This window comes from Centroberyx affinis, unplaced genomic scaffold (genome assembly GCF_046629955.1).
Source record: "Centroberyx affinis isolate AG114_WGS23_722 - 3 ecotype Tasmania unplaced genomic scaffold, CSIRO-AGI_Caff_v1 ptg004590l_1, whole genome shotgun sequence".
NCBI classification, from domain to species: Eukaryota; Metazoa; Chordata; class Actinopteri; order Beryciformes; family Berycidae; genus Centroberyx; species Centroberyx affinis.
Genome location: NW_027282208.1, coordinates 260,142 through 280,669, shown reverse-complemented (window position 1 = coordinate 280,669; position 20,528 = coordinate 260,142). Strand labels below are relative to the sequence as shown.

Here is a 20,528-nt window from a genome sequence, read left to right as displayed (position 1 = left end):
ATAAGAGCCGACCAAAAATCCCATTACCACTAGGACGCTGATGTGAACCGTTTTTCCTGTCTATGTTCGTATTTACGTTAAATCTGACGTGACATGAATGTGACATAATGCCATAACGCACTGACACCTAGAGGCAGGTGTTCATGTGCGCTCAAGTGTTAACTACCATATTTCCGACAGCACCTGAAGGCAGCATAAGAGCCGCCCCCTTTTACCGGATTTCAGCCTGTAGTTCTCTGCTGGTGACAGTCATCTCCAGCCCCCCCCAGGAGCCCCTGGGTTGCCTACCTGAGCTCACATCTGTAGTTTTCTTTGACGGTGTGATGAAGTGGAGACTAAACGACATTTTGAAGTAGTCCACATGACTGCTGTGCAACAGGCAACTGGGCAGCGAACTCACTGAAGGCTCACCGCTTTAGGAGGAACTGTTGCACGAAATCCCGCTGCGATGTCTCTGCTGTGTGTCAGAGGTAAGGTCCCTCTTCTGCTGGAGTTTGTCCCAATTAAAGTAATAATGATGACAATGAAAAGATAATTAAATAAACCGGTTGCCTAAGTAGGACTTCATAATACTCTGGGACTTGAGGGTTTGCTGAATTTGCCCTTAAGAAAAAGAGCTGTAATCCTATAATATATTTTAGGGTACTGTAGCCTACAAATATCACAGCAAAACTGTTAGTTCCTACAAAAATATTATAGGGATATTATAGGAATACCATAGATTGTACTATAATGTCACTATAAATTAACTATGGAGTATTACTGACATACTATAATTCCCCAGAGGAATGATATTATAGCCTAGTGATTGTGGAATCTCATTTGCCCTGGTCGACCACTAATTACGCACAAACTTGCGTGCTTGTGAATGAACTGTGTATCCAGTGCAGACTGGTGTTATGCACTATAGACTTTTGAGGTTTTAATAATAATAATAGAAATTAATTTTATTTATATAGCACACTTTAAAATACAACGAAATCTCAAGGTGCTTCACAGAAAGAGTAAAACAATCATGGTACAACGTTAAAACTGGTCAATTTACACACAAAAAAAATCATGCGATTATAGGCTTATAGGTTTTCATGTGAATATGCTTAGGATCCTTTATAAGGAAACGCACTGTGTGTCTGTTCTCTCATTCTCCGTCGTTCATTTGTGTGACAGGTGTAATTACTGACAAACCACAAATGTGGCCCCCACAATGCCTTTTGCCACTAATATAATATCCCCTGAATATTGTATTCAGTGGCCTGGGTGGGGTTAAGATAATCAAGTTGGACATTCTGTTGAATTCGGTTTTATTCATAGGCTACTTATGTAGGCTAACAAGTGGTTGATATGGTCAACTTCACAGACAGCTAAAGACCTGTATTGGTGTGAAAAGTGATGAACTAAGACAGTTGAGATGGTGACCACAGCTGTAGCAAAGACTACAGCAAGGATTATTACCTGTGGGTGTACTTACAAAGAGCATCTGAAAATGTGTATTTGAATGCACCTACTATAGAGTTAGACCATGTATCAATTTATATCAGAATGATATTGGACTTTTATAAAATATTTTATATTGACGAGGCATGTTATCCACTGCTGATATGATGGAGGTTCCTGACCTCATAACAACAGTCTGTAAAACCTGCAATGATATTTTATCTTCTTTGCACATTTTATGTGTTGGTTTAATTGTTAAGTTGTAAGTAAGTAAGTCATGTTTTTATAAAGTCATTCTTCAGGTAAAGGCCTAATCTACTCCCGAGTTTCTATGCCACTGAAAATAATTTCTTCTTAAGTGACCTGCCAGGTATAAGAAATGTTCAAGTTCAAGTTAATTTATTTCTGTAGCCCTTTATCACAAGCCTGTCTCAAAGGACTTTACAGAGAATGAACCTAACTAGATCTAACTGATCAACATGCAGTCGTAGAACAGAATGATGCAAGACAAACATAAGGAAGTAGAACAAAGCACAAGACACACAAAAGCATGTTTTAGCAAGACATAGCAAGCCAACCTATTCTATGTAGCCTAGACTACCTGGCAAAAAAACCTTATCGTATGACCATGGTATGACCTGCGACAAAGGTCCTGGGCCGAATTCAAACCCAGGATGTCAGGTTTACATGGTATAGCTATGGGCCTTTGACCAGTGAGCCACCAGGACGTCCTCCCACAGCAACTCCTGCCGAGGTGCCCTTGAGCAAGTCACTTCATCTGCCGTTGTTCCAGTGGTGCTGGTCAGTGGCCAACAGCAGGAGACTGTGGTTGCGCTGGGCAGCTCAGTGGTGTGACTGTGTGTGTGTGTGTGTAACTGAAAGAATTAAAACCTTTTATTTAGTTCTCGGAAGACACACTGAGGGTCGAGACCCTCTTTTCCAGTGGTGCGTAAAGTAGAGAAAATCACAAATAATACGAAAGAGGAAATAAATGAATAAATAAACAACTAAATAAACAAACAAAAAAGACAATTCAAAAAGAGAATCACACAGTCCATCCTCACAAGTACATCATTTAAAACAAGTGCAATTAATGTTAACCAGAGTTGATATCTTTCACTGAAAATGTCCCAGGGGAACAAAAGAATCATATTTCAACAAACCCTGTAAAATATCCAAGTATGAGGAGCACAAAACTTAAAAGCCTTTCTGAGGTCCGTGGAGACACACGGGACCTCAAGTATTAGACGGTCCTGGGAGCGTGTGTGGTAGGCTCCAATATTCCAGTGTAAAAGTGAGTTAAGGTACAATGGTAATCTTTGTAAATAAACATAAACCAATGCTGATCTCTCCTGATACTAAGGGAGGGCCAACCAACCTTGTTATAGAGGATGCGATGGTGAGTTCTGAATGAGGAGCGAAGTGTTGCTGAAGAAAAGCTCAGTCAACTTTTCCTGGATAATTAAAAGGTTAATGAAAGGATGCGCGCTATAATGCCACCAGTTTACTTAAAATTTTGGCTCTTTTCCAGATTACAAATTGCTCTTCTTTCATAGAAGTGTTGATTGATTTTCACAACATCAAACTATTGTCTGCCTATCTCTGACTCTCAGCCTCTGGCGTATTGTGTCTCACAGATCGTTTTTGACCATTTCTCATCATGGGTGTGAGTGCTGCCTGAGGCTGGAAAGCCCACTACCAAACTCCTCTATTACTGAATGATGAGATGGAGGGTGGGAGTGGGGGGATGGGTGGGTGGGGGAACGGGGTGGTGGGGCGCAGCTGGGTCGCATTGGGCTCTGCCATGTAGAATTATAAAAAAGACCATACTGTTTCATAGGTTGAAGAGAGTTTGGGAGAGTACTGCTTATGTTCACCAGCATTGATGGAACTTTCTGTGAATCATATGGAGAAAATATGTGAATATTTCAGGGTGGGTTCTCCTTAAAGATTGGTTTTTTTTGGGGAACTACTTGTTTTATTGTCTCAACTTTATAGCTGCATTGGGTCAAACAGTTTTGGGCAGATTGTGGAAGTCGTTTTCACCACTGGGTTCAAATCAGAAGTTGGCACCCAAGTGTTTCTATGATATTGAAGACACTTTAGAGCAGTGGTTCTCAGCGTGGGGTCTGGGGACCACCAGGGGTCCTTGAGGGGGTTCCAGGGGGTCCCCAGCAAAATGATGAGGTGTTAAACTTCTCTGTTACTTCATTTATAAGAAGTTAACACAGTCAGAGAATGTAGAAGAATGACTGTTTTGATCATAGTCTCACTGTTATCTCTCTACCTGCAATACAGATAGTCATGAAATTCTGGATAAAATCTTATCAGTAAAAATATTCTCAGATTTGGGTCAGAGACAAAATCGAATCAAATCGGGGGTCCGTGGCTGTAAAGTGGACTAAATTAGGGGTCCTTGATATGAAAAAGGTTGAGAATCACTGCTTTAGAGAACTTGTGTGAGACAGAGAAGTGCATTTTTGTGTTAGAAGTTCATTAAAATATTTGATGAATTGTCGTCTTGCTAAGAGGTAATTCTTCATCCCCTCATCCACATCTGAGCTAATGCTGCAAAGATGACAACATATCATATTTGACGGAAGTGAAGTGACTGCCTTTTTCTCTGGTATGGCAGATGTGCTCTGCCTGATTAAAGGAAAGGAACCCAGCCGTTCCATCTCAATGGGGGAAATGCACACAGACCAGTTTTATCAGGGAAGAGTGACTTCCTTGTTCCTTGAGAGCTGCGATGCTTATTCCGAAGCCTTTTTCCTCATTCCTCCTTCCTCGTTCCTTGTTCTGTCAAGGGCCCTTTGAGCCACCATGTCGGCAAGCCGAGGCAGAGGGTGGAGTGACTGCCTGTGAAATGAAAAGCTGAGGATGGGAGGACACAGTCGCTGACAGCTTAGTCAGTACCCACACTCAGCTATTTCTGGATGGCAATTAGCAGCGGAATAAATGCATAATGGTATTGCATCATTTGCTGAGTGTTCAGTCAGGCTACTGTATAGGAAATTGAAGGTTTTCTTTCTAAAATCCTATATATCCATTTTTAAAACAAATCATTCCCAAAAGATTGTTGCACAATATTTCAGAACCACATGTTGCTATTTTGTAAGTTAATTGAGATAGCAATTAACTTATTCAGTTATAGTCATAGTCATATCCCATAGGGGCTTTTTTTTATTCAAGCAATCACTTTGTAACACTAGGTGTCAAATTGTGGAATGAAACTCTTGAGTTGATTGTACTGGAACCCTCGATGAAACAAACATTACGTTTACATTTACACATTTAGCTGATTCGCTTATGCAGAATGACTTAAAAGAGTGCAACTAGCAACTATTAGTAAGGAGTGCAAGGGTCCAAGCTACAGTGCCTTGTTAATATTCCTGTGACTATAAAATGACCCTGGAAGAGGGAAGTGCAAGAGCTAAGAGCTAAGGAGACAGGTAGAAGGGAGAGACTTTTGAAGAGCAATTAGACTGAGTGGAGGAGAGGGGCTGTGGTTCAGCAGGGAGAGGATGAGGTGAGGTACTGAGTTTTCGGCCTCTGATGGAGGATGTGGAGCGACTCTATGGTTATGACCGAGGCCAGTCCACCATTGGGGACCAGGAAGGAGGAGACTCGAGGCCGGGTTCAGGGAAGGGAGCGTTAAGGGGCTGGTAGTGGCAGAATGCAGATCACTGGCTGGCTTGTAGGGTTGCACCATGTTCCACTGTGTGACCCAAGAGTCTCTACAGAAGCTGATTTCACTGATTAGTAGGGCTGAACGATTTTGAAAAAAATATATAATTGCGATTATTTTGACTGATATTGCAATTGCGATATGATTTGCGATATTAGAGGGAATAATAATTTTTACATCATTATTCTCATTTTCATTGAAAAACATATTAAAATGTTTATGGTGTGATTTTTGCAGGGATCTGTACCAAACAAAGATGTTTTCTTAAGTCTGTAGAATATGATGTGTAGGCCAGGACATCTCTGCAGCACCACAATATTTAATTTAACATGTGATTTTGACACACATTTCGCCTTTAACAAATATTGCGCCTCCTGCAATTTGAAAATTGCAGTAGGCCATATTGCGATTTAGATAAAATTATGATTAATTGTTCAGCCCTACTGATTAGTACCTGCTGTCTTGTTGAAGGTGTGTTAATCAGAGAAATATGGTTAGAATGGAGACCTGGTCCAAAATAGCGCTATAGTACAGAACTGGTTGAATCAGCTGGGAAAATGAATACCTGTGCATCTTATTCAAATTCTAGGATAAACACTGAAAATTTAAATGTAATTCTTTGGCATGAAAATGATATTTAAAGATATTGAATGTTCTCGTTACAACATTCAAGAAAGAATTCTCTGCAGTAATGTGGGATTATTGGAAGATAAATTCCTGAAGGGGGACGTTTTGTCATGTGTTTTTTTGTGTATCTCCTTTACTATGTAAAGCGTCTTTGATTATTAGAAAAGCACTATACAAATAAAATATATTATTATTATTGTTATTATTATGTCTACCATCCAGTAGTGTAGTGATTGCAGCGATGGATTCAATCCCCCTGTCCCTTGTGCCGCTCAGTACAGAAATTAAAGGTTGAATTTTGAGTTTTTTTATGCTATGATTCACAGAGGTAATAATTTAAAGTGTTTTATAGGCCACCAGGTGATATAGGTGAGGATAGTAGGTGAGGCCAGACCAGCCCGGACCAGGTCAGCAAACACACAGGGAGAGTGTGTTCAAATGACAGAGACAAGTAGAGCTTCAGCGGCCCGTCTGGGAAGAGGGGGTGGGGATAGAGGGGGAATAATCCCCTGGCCATCTGCTGCTGTTGCTGTTGTCCTGTTTGTGTATGTGTGTGTGTATGTGTGTGTGTGTGTGTGTGTATGTGTGTGTGTGTTTGTGTGTTTGTGTGTGTGTGTGTGTGTGTGCATGTTGGGCTGTCTCTCACGTGGGACAGGGTCTAGCTAGCGCACTACGTTTCTTCCTACTTTTCATTCCCTCACACTCTTGATATTGCTACTCCCTGCTATAGCCGCCTCACTTGCCTCTCACACCTCTCTTTACACTTAATCTTTACTGCTGGACACTTGTCTCAGTTTGCCCCTTTTCTTTAGCAGTGCTCAAAGAAACCCATTCATAGCCAGTTTTGAAATAAAAAAAAAAAACCCCAAAAAAACCCAAAACAAATGAAGAGACGGATTAAAGAGAGATGCTTTCAGACGGGCACAAATGATTATTTCTCTCTGCACAGTGAAAAGCTCCATCAGCTCTTGTCTGTGTTCTGACCATGGTGCTGAATTTAGCTGTACATGTAATATGAGTAATTGTACATACATGTGCTGTTGGGATTATCAAATATACAATTTTCCCACCAGGAAGTATCACTTACATATCCTCCCCTGGGCAAATCTGGGGAAATCTGAGTTGTAGTTGCTTTAGCCAACATGGATGAGAACATGCAATGTAATAGTGCCCTAGATCAGTGGTTCTCAACGTGGGGTCCGGGGACCATCAGGGGTCCTCGAGGGGCTTCCAGGGGGTCCCCAGAAAATTGATGAATTGTTAAACTTCAGCATTATTTAATTTACAAGAAGTTAACACAATTAGAGAATGTAGAAGAATGACTGTTTTGATCATAGTTTCTCTGTTATCTCTCTACCTACAATACAGATAGTCATGGAATTCTGGACAAAATCATATCTAGCAATAAAAATATTCTCAGATTTGGGGCTGAGAGGCAAAATCTCATCAAATGGGGGTCCACGGCTCTAATGTGGACTACATTAGGGGTCCTTGAATCACTGCCCTAGATAACTAACTGCTTACTTGAACTTTAGCTTGATTAATCACCTCATGCATGGCCTTTCCTCGTCATTCTTCAGGTACTGGTAACAACTCTGTTGATGAGCAGCAAGAACACAAGTCAGATGCTCCATCACCTCCATGTTTGTTTTTATTTCAGACCAAAAAGCACATGAACACGCGCAAGTCAGGTGTCCAACTGTCACAACTCGGAGAAAAGTGCATTCGACATGCACATGAGTGTGACATAAGCAGGCGGCACTGACTGATAATGAGTTTGATATTGCCTCACCCCGCCACTGATTATTTAATGTAATAATAACATCATACTTTATTGATCCTCACAGGCAAATTCCCTTTTCACTTGCCCCCTCCTCTACAAGGAGGTCAGAGGTCAGGTTCAGTTACTGCTAGTGACTGGAATGAGTTGCAAAAGATGCTAAAGCTCCACACCTTCATTCCGTTACCTTCCTTTAATAACTCATTACAAGCGATAGTTTCTGATCTCTGCACCTGCTTTTGAATTTGCTTCTTCTGGTCCATAGTACATAGATTTTTGTTGTTGTATATACTATATCACATATATATTGTGATGTCTTGAATTCGACTAATGTTGTTATGTACTTGCTGTATTTGTGTGTTAATGTCTTGCACTGACTTCCCTTCTGTTTCTGCCTCTTGGCCAGGTCATCATTGTAAATGAGAACTGGTTCTCAATTGACTTATCTGGTTAAATAAAGGTAAAAAAAAAAAAAAAAAGCTACAGAGCAGCTTCTCTGGAGCTGGTAGGGATTCAGTGTCTTGCTCAAAGACACTTCAGCAGGGAGGATGATTGCTGACACAGGGGCATGAATCATGATCCTTCACTTGTAGGGCGGTTTCCCTACTCACAAGTCAACAGCGGCAGTTTGTAGTCCACAGTGCAGATATTGTCATCCAGCTTATCTCGTTTAAACGTCAGTCTTCTCCCAGCATGCCTTGTTCCTTGTGTCAAAATTCCAATGCTGACACACCAGCTACATTTTAATGTGCCTTTTATATTCAGTATGATTCATGCATGTCTTTGTTGTCCATTGTATATTGCAGTGGAGATGTCTCTGATCCATTAAGCTTAATTGTAAGGCACTGGTAGTGTATCCACACAAGCCATGTGAGATATTAAAGAGGATTGTGATATAATAATCACCTAACCCCATCTGACCCACCGACCAGGAGCTTTAAAGTGATGGTTCGCCTAAATATCAGCTTTATTTTTTGTGGATTTGTTTTGATTTGTGTGAAGAATTCAAAGGATTCATGTGCGTTTAATGTAGAAAAGTTCATGTTAAAGTTCGAGACTTTATTTCGCCTAATTAGAAATTTTGTTTGCAACAAGGTGTAAAAACACTATAATGTATACTGGCAATAAACAAAATATACAGAAACATACAAGACATTTAAATGAACAATAGAAGAGCAGAAAAATTGAACAACCAGGGAAGTTGGAGGACGTTTTGCAGAGTTTGTCTGTTATAAAGATTTACACTTCTTGGAGAGACTGAATGTAATGTAATGTCATGGAGATTTGAGAATATAGTTGTGTATAAAGCAGCCTCTATCGATCGTTCATCATTGATCGTTCATAAAGTGCCGCCTGAAATGATTTCAGTTCCTATCCTCGGTATCTAGTGTAACTTCCTCCTGCCACATTGTCGGCATTTTGGATGCGAGTCAAGAGCCTGTAGTCAGCTCCACCAATCAGAAGTAATGTAACACTAGCCTGTGGTCAGCTGCACGATTCACAGTGTGTCTGTGGTTCCATAAAACATTTGAGTCTTTAAATGAATTACCTAAATTTAAGGCCTTGAAACTGTTAAACTGTCTTAAATACAGTAATTATAGGTCTGTTTTTTGGGACCATGCAATGACAATTAGTAGTACTATAAGCATCCTATTTGCTTTACTAAATAGAATTGAACTTGATGTCCCTTCACAATTTAATTTCCCGTTGTCCTTTTTCCTATCCTGCCCATTATTATTGTTTCACAACTTTGATAAGCGTAATTCAGTTGAAAATAGTCTGGTTTCGCCAGCTTTGTTTCTTTATTTTTGGTTTTTAAATTGGTCTTAAATTAAATTCCTGGTGGCATTAAATGGGTCTTAAAAGTCCTCAGTCTGGCTGTCTGAAACCTGCAGATATCCTGAATCAGAAGTAACACATTAACACAAGAGTCAATCCCGGCTCAGCTGGCTCGGTCCAAGATGGACGCATGCCAGCAACAATTAGTGAATTATGGTCTGCTGCCCGATTTTGACCCATTAGATTATTTAATTGAGACAATGAATTGTAAATCCCTAAATAGGATCTAAACTATATATTATAGCAGAGTTTAAAATTACAACCCAGATCATGAACTAATTTGTGCTTTTAATAGCATTATATGCCACGACTGCAATATTGTACCCCTTGGCTTGAAAACACGCCCTCTTCCTGATCGCCCGGTGTGAACACTCAGAGGGGCCGCAGCCTCCCTGAGAGCTGCCAGGATGGGGGATGATTACCCATGATGCAGGTTTCAGGCTAATAGGGTTACATCATCATTTTTTCTGTTATATGTACACGGTCTGGGAACTCGACAACAAACAGCAGGGTACCACCACCTTGTGTGTGTGTGTGTGTGTGTGTGTGTGTGTGTTTACCCTTTATTTTGTACAGGGAGAGTTGCCTGAGATGCATCCCTGTTTTACAGCAGAGTCCAGCTTCATACGTTATTAAACACAAACACAAAGTTCTCTACTGTCTTCAACTTTATCATTTGTGTGTGTGTGCATGTGTGTGTGTGTGTGTGTGTGTGTTCTTATACTTTTATCCTTGTGAGAAGCCGTTTGAGTTTTAGACCTTCGGAGTGTGGACATTTTTGCGAAGTCAGGTCATTTTCCCAGTCCTCACTTTTTAAACTAATTTAGGATTAGGATTTGGGATTAGTTGGTTCAGGGTTAGGATTTGGTTTTAGGGTTAAGATTAGAATAAGGTTTAGGGTTGGATAAAGGTAAGGTTAGTGGTGAGGGTTTAGGTTAGGGTCAGGGTTAAGGAATGAATGTATGAATGTATAGTAGTCATTGGAGTACTGCAGTACTTGGATATGTGTGTGTGTGTGTGTCTGTGTGTGTCTGTGTGTGTCATCATCATCTATTTAGCAATTCTACCCTCCACGTCCCTGGACCCCCTCCTAGAAGATCACTCCTGGACTTCTTCAGTCGTCAACTCTAATTGGCTCGTTATCACGGGGGGGTAGGGACACAGCGGGGGATGAGCCTCTGTTAATTTGTAATTATGCAGGGTGATGAGAGGAATGCATGGTGTTATATATTGTAGGCACACAGAGACACAGAGATGGAGAGTGAAATCTTTGGGAAAGCAAGCAGAGTCCATGTTGCATAACCAAAGATCTTCTCTTTCCTGCCCATTCCCCCCCGTCATCCAGCTTTCTGAGAAGCCTGAACAACTAGTGGATATTTATCTTCGCTAAAGCTTCAGCACCACATCAAGGTTATTATAGTTTTGCATTTTTCATTAGTTTTTATTTTTATTTTGTTTTGACTTTTTGTTTTCAATTTCAGTTTAGTTTTAATTAGTTTTTAACGCGGGTTTGCTAGTTTAGTTTAGTATTTTTTATTTTTTGAAAATGCTTAGTTTTAGTTTAGTTTTTATTAGTTTCAGTGTTAGTTTTAGTCTTTTTTTGTAATATGGGGTATTTGTCAGGGGCGAGATTCAAAAATTCAAAATACTAGGCTTATGTATGAAATAAATTGTCAAAGACGAAAACTAAAGACATTTTCTCTATAATTTAGTTTATTTTAGTTTGTTTTGTAAACACACAATACAGTTTCAGTTATCGCTTTTTTGTAAAGCCTCATTTTTATTTTTATTTCAGTTAACGAAAATGTTTTTTCACACCTTACACACGTTAGTTTTCGTTAACGATAATAACCTTGCACCATATCAACTCTATTAGTGAATGAATAAAGAGATGAATGAATGAGTGAATGAATGAATGATGAACAAACATGTTCTGGCCCCCTCCACTGCCAAGCACAAATCGATCAACTACAGAGGATGTAATTTCAGCGATACATTACAAAGAAATAATGTTAGCCACAATTATACAAGGACCCTACAGATTAGATATACTAAATTCACATATACAGCAAATTCTGAGATTCGAATAACAAGTTATTCAAAGCTCAGAGGAGGCCAGCCCCCTCATCTTTAGCATGCTTTAGCACAGAGTGAATCAGAATTGGTGTTATAACACTGACTCTTGTTTGCAGAGTGTGTTGTGAGTTGTGTGATTTGGCAATGATAATAGTACAGTCTGCATAACATATGCCATAGGCCAGGGAGTGGACAGTGGGGTAGATGCATGAGTAAGATTCTTATCAACACACACTCACACACTTACGCATACAAACACAGGGCCAGATTCACAATAGCTGTATTTATTTGGTTGGCTTGAGAGGTTCTGCAGGGGCTGTGGTTTAATGGAAGTGAGAGGGTGTTAATGACATGGCCACCAGGTTGCCAACCTCCACACACTCAAACCCACCGCGAGTCAAAAGACCAGGGCTAAATATAGAGCCACCGTCTGGCCTCTTGTAATGGCACTGCTCGCGTCCACGTCTGTCTGCCTGCTGAGCATGTCAGGTCCGGTGCTGCTGTTTAATGGCTTTCTAAGGTGTTAGTGGACCTGAGAGAAGTTGACTAGTTAAGAACACAGTGACAGGACTAATGTGGTCCTGGATAATAATATTTTAATTTACTGATCCCCGTAGGAAAAATTCTCTTTTCACTTCCTCGCCTTCAGGGAGGTTGGAGGTCAAGGGTCAGCTAGAGAACAGCGGCCCCTGGAGCTGGTAGGGATTCAGTGACTTGCTCAAGGACACTTCAGCAGGGCGGATATCTGCTGAAACAGAGCTTGAGCCCAGGTTGTCTGGTCAAAGGATTGTGTCTTTAACCACTAGACTGCGTTGCTGTCACACATAGCTTGGTGGGGTAGATCATAGCAAGACACTGAATGTCAGCCTACACACTCATTAATTATTAGTGGCTCTGGATAAGAGTGTCAACTAAATAAATGTTGTATTGTATGTTGGCTGTTTTATCTTCTGACTAGTGTGCTTGAAGCAGATGAAGTGTGTCTGCCTACGTTTGTCTTGCTCCTGTTTTCAACCTTGCTTTATTCGATAGCCATTACCACAGTAAATTCTCATTAATCAAAACCACTCAGGAGAGGAGGCGGTTTGAAATGTTCAGACACACACACACTCAAAGCCTCAGACCCCTTCTCAGTGGGATCACAGTACCTTCCAGGGCACTGTGTGTGGTCTCGTTTCAATGAGGTCGACTCCTGCTGAACAAGCCGGTGTGTCATCTCTTTGAGTGGATCTGAGGCTTAAGAGGGTATGCTAGCTAGAAAAGCAGTCTTTAATTTACTCCCAAGAAGTTATTTCCACCCCTGGGCTTCAAAGCCTCACTTTCACGTGTCACTTCAAAGAGACAGAACTGCCACCAGTCCAGTCATTAAGTGGTCGCAGTTGGAGCTCACTCTAATGAAGAGAAAGATGTCATCAGCGTACAGTGAAAATGGCATATAATAATGTTGGCAATGTATTGATGTCAACTTTAATTATTTCTTGAATGTCAGGCTGAAATTACAGTGTGTGTTAATGACAATTACTCTTGTCTAGAATATGGATGTGTTACTACATTTTTTTAGCAGACTGCTAATGTGATTTTTGTGTTTGCTGTTCTTGGGGCCCCAATAACTTCAAGTGATTTCATTTGCTACGTTGAATTTACAGCTATATGATTTACTAGATTTACTGTTGGCAATATTGACTGCATGATAAAAACAGCATGACATACATATGTATAATGTTGCACTGATGATGTAGGAAAGAGGATTGCACACCTCAAGTAACACCTCTAGTAAACACACTTAATTTCCCCACAGCATTGGAGTGATAACCTCTCATCACTGCCTCAAGTGTGAAACTTTGAACCTGAATTTTAAATAACATTTTCCTGGCTTAGGATTGGATTGGATGGACTGGATAGTTTTCAGATAAACATTTTTTGCTTATAACTGTGCTCAAAAACAGTTAACTGAAGTTAAACTAACTTCACAACACTGACTTAAAACAAGTTAAAAGTGAGGAGAAAGGGCTTCGCTAGCTGCCTTTTGGGAACTGTGTGTGTGTGTGAGCTGTAGGGCGGTATGTATGTGAGAGCTGTAGGGCTGTGTGTGTGTGTGTGTGTGTGTGTGTGTGTGTGTGTGTGTGTGTGTGTGTGTGTGTGTGTGTGTGTGTGTGTGTGTGTGTGTGCATGTCACTTAGGTCTTGTTTCTTTTCCTCCATTGACTTGGCTAAGCATTGTTCTCAGTGCCTCTTTTTGAATGATGATTTGTTTTGGCTAATGGCTACATTGCAAAAGCAAAATGTTATTTTCATATATTATATATTCATATATATATATTATATTCATATCATATTATATTAATGAAATAAAACTCAACTCATCACCACCTGACACTCATCATCGATGTTGTAAATCGGCACAACTACAATTTCAGTTGGAAACCAGACAAAACATGATTTTTTTAATTTTATTTCAGTATTTAAGCATCTGCAGTGTACACAGACTTTACAGATGCCAGTATGACATAATCATTCTCATGCAGCTTTTGTCCAGTGGGGGTAATCCTATGCATGACTCATCGCATGAACATCGAACTGTTGCCTTTCCGCCCATTTCCCCAAATCGCTATGGCTGCCCTCAACAGCATCTTCACTTTATAAGAATTTTTAGATCTGTAGAAGCTTTGGACTTTCTCCATAAGGTCAGAAGGCATCCGCTCTCTAACTTACGAAAGGGAAATGAGCTTGCTGCTTTCCCATATGGCATTCTCTCATTCTCTTTCTTTCTCACTCACAATGCAGCAGGATCTGGTGGATTTCAGCCCTGCTTAAGGCATTAGCTCGGAGGGATTATCCCACCGGCCAAACGCTCGGTCACCAGCAGCACGCATCCGTTCATACAGTCATACCGGCTGGCACGTGTCTGATATCTGGCCTGCTTTACTGACTCTCACCAAGCTAGCCCTCCTATTGGCTCAAAGGGTACATTGACCTCTACTAGCCTTGAACGTGGCTAAGATGTGACACTGACCGTTATATTATTTTTTGTAACAGATATATATAGTATATGCATGTAGTGGGTATTTTCAGTAGAAGCCATTGTGGACATCCAACCTCCTGCATTTATACCGCATCACATTCATGTTAACATTGCAAGTAATTATTTCTTGAATGAGCCGAACACAGTAGAACCAAATTCCATGTATATATACTGTATTAGTTGTAACTTGACTGAAAAAAAGAGCAAACCATAGCATTCAAGCTGTAAGTAAGTAAGTGGGACCACTACATCTGTACATATTTAAGGGGTTATTTGTGAAAGGTGGCATAAAACTAGATGGGTTGACCTCTAATTAACAGCATGCAATTCACCTCCACTCAACTGTATGCTCCATTTTATTTTATCTCCAAGACAGAGAGATTGAGAAGAAACATTAACTTGTGGGCAGCAGTTTGGCCTCGTGGCTAGAACTCCTGTCCTGTAGCTGGAAGGTCCCAAGTTTGATTCTGCCCCTGTACTGATGGAAGTGGCCTTTTGATTTGTTCATATAAAAACGCAGAAGTGAAGTGATAAAATCTCAAGTTTGTGCTGGTGAGATAAAAACTCCTAAGGGGCATATACAAACATCTCACCTCAAAAAAAAAAAAAAAGCATCCCTCCCAGCTCCGGCGATGCTGCTCAAAGCCTCATCCTGCGCTCTGACTCACCTCAGATGATGAATTTTCTCCCTGGGATCAATAGAGTGTCACAAAGAAATAATAACAATTTGCATGGAAATCAAACTATCCATTTGCCTGTATATCATTTTCTCAGCCTGAGAGAGACACCCCTTCTAACCTCATAAAAACAGAATATCCCCAAACAGATCAGTGTCCTTACATGGCTCTACTCTGGGGACGCATCAGTGACTAATGTAGCATGTGTATCCACCGCTTGCCTCTGCTAAGTGCTTTGTTCGGCCTTTTAGTGTGAGGGGATTATACACATGCTTTGACACCTTCCTCTCGCACTTTTCACACGTTTTGCCCCATGTACAGCTAAACAGTGCTGGATAAAGATGGATATACCCTGGACAAAATCAGGATCACTTTATCTGTCAAGTATAATAAATGTACAGGAATTTGTCTTGCTGACATTGGTGCAGTTTTGAGTCTTGTGGAGCATGGATGTAGTTCCTGAGGGCAAAGTGGTATAATGCACAGACTTATGTAGACATTATAAGCAATATTAAATTAACATATTACATTTCAGTGTATATAAGGCGGACAAATTATTGTTTTTCTTTTTCATTATGAAAATCACCCAATGCTAAATGTACTGTAGGTTTGTTCTTCAGGTTCGACACTTGATGTCTCTTCTCTTCTCTTCTCTTCTCTTCTCTTCTCTTCTCTTCTCTTCTCTTCTCTTCCTCCATGCTAGGCTACTCTATAGCCTCGTAGTGGGCTTCTTTCCCAGGATCAGTATTCAGACAGGTATTGTCAGAGCTCAGTCTGGCATTGGACCAGCGAGGCCACCAGGTTTCCTCTGAGTCTCTGCCAAGCTGGCACGAGTGACACACAAGGCAACCTGTGCTGACAGCCTAAGACAAATGACCTGTTTGGTACCATTCTTCCTCTCTCTTTCTATTTCTCTGTGTATCGTTCTCTGTCTCTGTCCCTCTTATCACATCTCTCACTTTGTGGCTGTGGACTCACTTATTGCTTACTTATTGTCCAACTATGCACTTAAACTATGAATATATAGGGGGAATTACTTCAGCAGCTGCAGAGATTTCTGGCTTTCAAAACTCACTTTCTGGCCCAATACTCTGCACTCGTCCCCACAGCTACTCACATTTTCAACTGCTCAACAAGGGAGGAAGGGCAACCAGCCCGACCCATGATTTCTACTGGATTTCTACTGTAATTAGCTAGCTTTCTCGTCTCTATTGTGAAAATGTGACTTTGTTTGTGTCAATTACAGGCCACCGCAGCTAAAGGGGCTGGGGGTGGTGAGGGAGGTCGATGCTGTTGCAGTTCCTACTGGTTACTGATAGAAGCTGATGAAGGTCATAGATTACTTAATACCCCTTTAAATAGTGAAATACAGTATTAGCTGAACTGTTCAGTGCGTTTCAAACCAGCAGGGCCACCCATCTCATTATTGTTGATTAAATTGAAGGTGATACTGAAGTTATTGTGTAAGCCAAAGTGTAGTTGCAGTGTAGATAAGTAGAGGGCTGATATATGGGTCTGGAAGTTGGTTGTTCTGAGGTGACAAAGTTTACTTTGGAGATCTCCAGCCTCCAGGCCTCCAGTGTTGATAAATGACATCCACAAAACAGCCACAAATGCAATAATGAAAAAGCACAAAAAACATGGTGTCCCGATTGAACCATCTTTCTCTATTTTTCAATATTCTCTATTTATACGATGCCCCCGGGGCAAATTATTCGTCAGCATGATGTTGACATCATCAATTTTGAACATGTCAAGAAGTTGGTACAGTCGTGCTTTTTTTCAGTTGAGGGATATTGCTAAAATGAGTCCTTTTCTGTCCTTTCACAACACTGAATGGTTATTCCTGCCTTTGTGATGTTGCATTTAGACTGTTGCACTGCCTTGTGTACCTGTCTGAATCAGTCTGCCTTGGGTCGGCTCCAGTTAGTTCAAAACTCTGCAGCAAGACTGTTGACCAAAACTTGTTGACCTAATGTGCGTCACACACTACACCCCTCTTAGCCTCTTTACACTGGCTTCCAGTAAAGTTCAGAATTTAGTTAAAATTTCTTCTAATTACATATTAGACCTTACATGACCAGGCACCTGAGTACATTGCTGAATTGCTTCATCCTTATCATACCACAAGGCCCCTTAGGTCTTCAAACCAAGGCTGGTCCAATCTAGACTGGAGTCAAAGGGTGATAGAGCATTTGCAGTAATGGGACCTCGACTGTGGAACAATCAGCCTTCCACTGCTAGATTGGCTGAATCTGTTACTATTTTTAAATCATGTCTCAAAACACATTTTAACAGTTTGGCTTTTCACTTGTTATAGCTACTTTTGTCTTTCTGTCTGTTTTTCATTTTTTCTGTATAACACTTTGCAAACACTGTTTTATATGTAAATAAAGCTTATTATTATTGTTATGTTTTTCAAGCACAAATGGCTTGTGTGCTGAAAACAAGATCAGTAAACAATATTTTTACATCCACTGTTTGATTTGAACTAGTGCAAGCCTTTAGTAAAGGTTGTAGATTCCAGTGATTTGTCTGTGCAGCAGGTTGGGACGATGATGGAGGAAGAGAACCATGTTAGTTGCAAGACAGATGTATATGTGGTCTGTCTGTTGGATTATTTCATTCTTTTTGTTGCGTAATTTTGAATATCTTATCACATGAGGGTAAAATTATGTGTCATACCTTTCTCACAAACCATTTTAGAGAGTGTAACTCTGCAACCCCCCATGCCTACTTCACCAAAGTTTAGTTTTATTTGTTTTGTTTTGTTTGTTTGCGCAAGTGATAAAATCACTGCAAAAAAAGATAGAAGGGAAGAAGTAGTTAAAGAAAAAAAATGATCCCAAAGGGCTCATAAAACATCCAAACCCAAACAGGTAAGAAAAAAACAAAAAAAAAATCAAGACGACAAACAATGATGCAAATGACATTAGATTTTCATTAAGGAGGCGAATGGTACAAAAACAACAAAATGAAGAAACAACAAGCAAGGGAAATTAAATAAATTTACTGTGACTGTGATTAGGTGTGTGTGTGTGTGTGTGTGTGTGTGTGCATGCGTGAGTCTGTCTTGTGTTACTCAGGTGTGTGTGTGTTCAAAGAGACAAGTGTGAAGAGACACAAACGACATCAAAACACAACAAGGAAGAGAATGGTACAAAAACTACAAAATGCATAATTTACAAGAAAGGGAAATTAAATAAATTTACTTGAAAGTGTGTGTGTGTGTGTGTGTGTGTGTGAGAGAGAGAGCGAGAGAGCAGAGAGGAAGCATGCTCTATTAAGGCAGGGAAGAAATCTTCAAGTTTGGTTCAGCAGACAGCTGGGTGTGTGGGGCAACTGCACAAAGAATAATTACAATTTGTTCCCTGCAACATAAATCACTTTAAAATTACATTTGGTGTTATTCTAGGCTTTAGCCCAGCTCTCTGCCCATCCATTTTAAACACTCACCGCTCTTCATTTGGTCTGTGCATTGGATATTAAGTCCTTTTTTGTCACCTTGGGACTAATCTTTGTTCTCTCTCTTTCTTTTTCAGTGAAGAAAGCCAAACTCCATGGGCCTCCAGGTAAGAGCAGACCCCAACATGTCTGTGTGTGTGTGTGTGTTTTAACATGCAGAGTCATAATAATAATAATAATAATAGTAAGTAGTAAGTAAGTAAAGTTTATTTATACAGCACCTTTCACAGAGCAAAGTCACAAAGTGCTTCACAAGAGTAAAATTGTTAAAATAAGACCAGAAAACAGTAAAAAAAAAAGTAGGACATAAAAACAATATGACATAAAAACACACAGAATTACAGACACAGATGCTAAACAAAGGCCAGTCTGAACAGATTAGTGCTTTTTGAAAGTGTCAACAACACTCAGAAGAGTGACTTGGATCTTCTTGAGGAACTGCAGATATGGTTCTCTGATCAACTTTTTTTTTTTTTCTTGTTTACAGTCCCTATAGAAGTTAACATGGGAAGAGAACCTTGGTTTTAGCTGGTTGTGTCATGGGGAAGTTGGTGCCTTAAGCATACACAAGCCAACTTTTGACTTGGGGTTGCCGGTTTGAATCCCTGAAATGCCGGGAGAAATCTTGGTGGGGGAATTTGAACAAGCGTCACTTCCCCCCTCCCATAGTAATATTTGTCGAGGTTCCCTTGAGCAAAGCATTTAACTCTCACAATGCTCCGGCTGAGCTTCCCATTGGTCCACTGTAGAAGGTTGCAGTTGCACTTGGTAGCTCCCAGGTGTGTTTGTGTGAGTGTAACTGTCCCGTCCCAATACATCTTCTCCCATAGGCCGTTACTGTAACGTGGTCTTAGTCAGTTTGGCTTCAAATCCGGCCTTGGACCTTTGTGGCATGTCATCCCCCTCTCTCTTTTCTCAAACTTTCCCGTCTCTCTTCACTATAGACTGTCGAATAAAGGCAAAAATGGCCAAAAAAATATCTTTAAAAAAGCCTCTTGTATATGAGAAGCCTAGGATTGAATCTGTCCTTGGTCAGACTTACATGGTCTGAGCAGATATTGGTTTAGAGGTGAGGAGGCTGTTTGTCACAGTTAAAGTGGTAGCTCTTCATCCATTTATCCTGCATCTGACCCACTTAACTCGAGTGACTCAACCAGCTAGTAACCAGACCATTCCTTGCAAAGGGGGCTATTGAAGGGGACATGGGATGGGAGTCATGTCTTGTAAAGCAGAGATGTGAAATAGTTCGGCTGTGGAACTGCCTTGTCCAGTTGCCAGAGGAAAGGTTGACCAAAAAGATCTTTAATTGGGACAGAGCACACAGTTATCCTTGGTCAAGAGAGGTTTCTGCAATATTTTATCTTTCTGATTTATATATAATCTTCAGGAACAATGTGCAGTGTAATATAAATATAGTCAAACAAAAACTGCTAAAGATCCATAAGGAACAATGGAAGGAGGAGATTTGGAAGAAGCCAAAGCTCAGAAACTACATTCAAATTAAAGAAGATTACCTTATATAACATTTAATTTAAAGAGAGGGCAGAGGTCCTTATGTGCTCAGTTAAGAACTGCTACCTTACCACTGGCAACTGAGGTAGGCAGATATAAAGGTTTAGAGCTGCGTTTATGTGGTTTTTGTGATATTGGTGTTGTTGAGGATGAATTTCATTTTGTGTTTCACTGCCCCATGTACAGTGATTTGAGGAATCATCTATTTGAAAAAATTCAGTTGAAGAACCCTGACTTGTTTTGGTTGTCTGAAGGTGTTTTGTTGAGTTGGCTCTTTAATGAGGAGATTTTTGTCTTAGCAAGATTTATAGAAAATGCATGGCAACTAAGACAGAGAACACTGTATCCAACATAATAGGACGTTTCTGTCATGGAAATTGAATGTTTTTGAAATGTTTTCCTTTTGAAT

At 40.3% G+C, this 20,528-nt stretch overlaps 1 protein-coding gene across 1 annotated transcript in view; it reads left to right on the top strand.

The window, feature by feature from the left end:
* Positions 1-331: 331 nt before the first annotated feature.
* Positions 332-20,528, top strand: part of LOC139665453 (protein unc-13 homolog B) — a 200,352-nt gene continuing 180,155 nt past the window's right edge. Inside the window, 2 exon segments of the mRNA XM_071544463.1 lie at positions 332-470; positions 18,685-18,714. Of these exon segments, the coding sequence (XP_071400564.1) occupies positions 449-470; positions 18,685-18,714 (52 nt within the window). The 5' untranslated portion in view covers positions 332-448.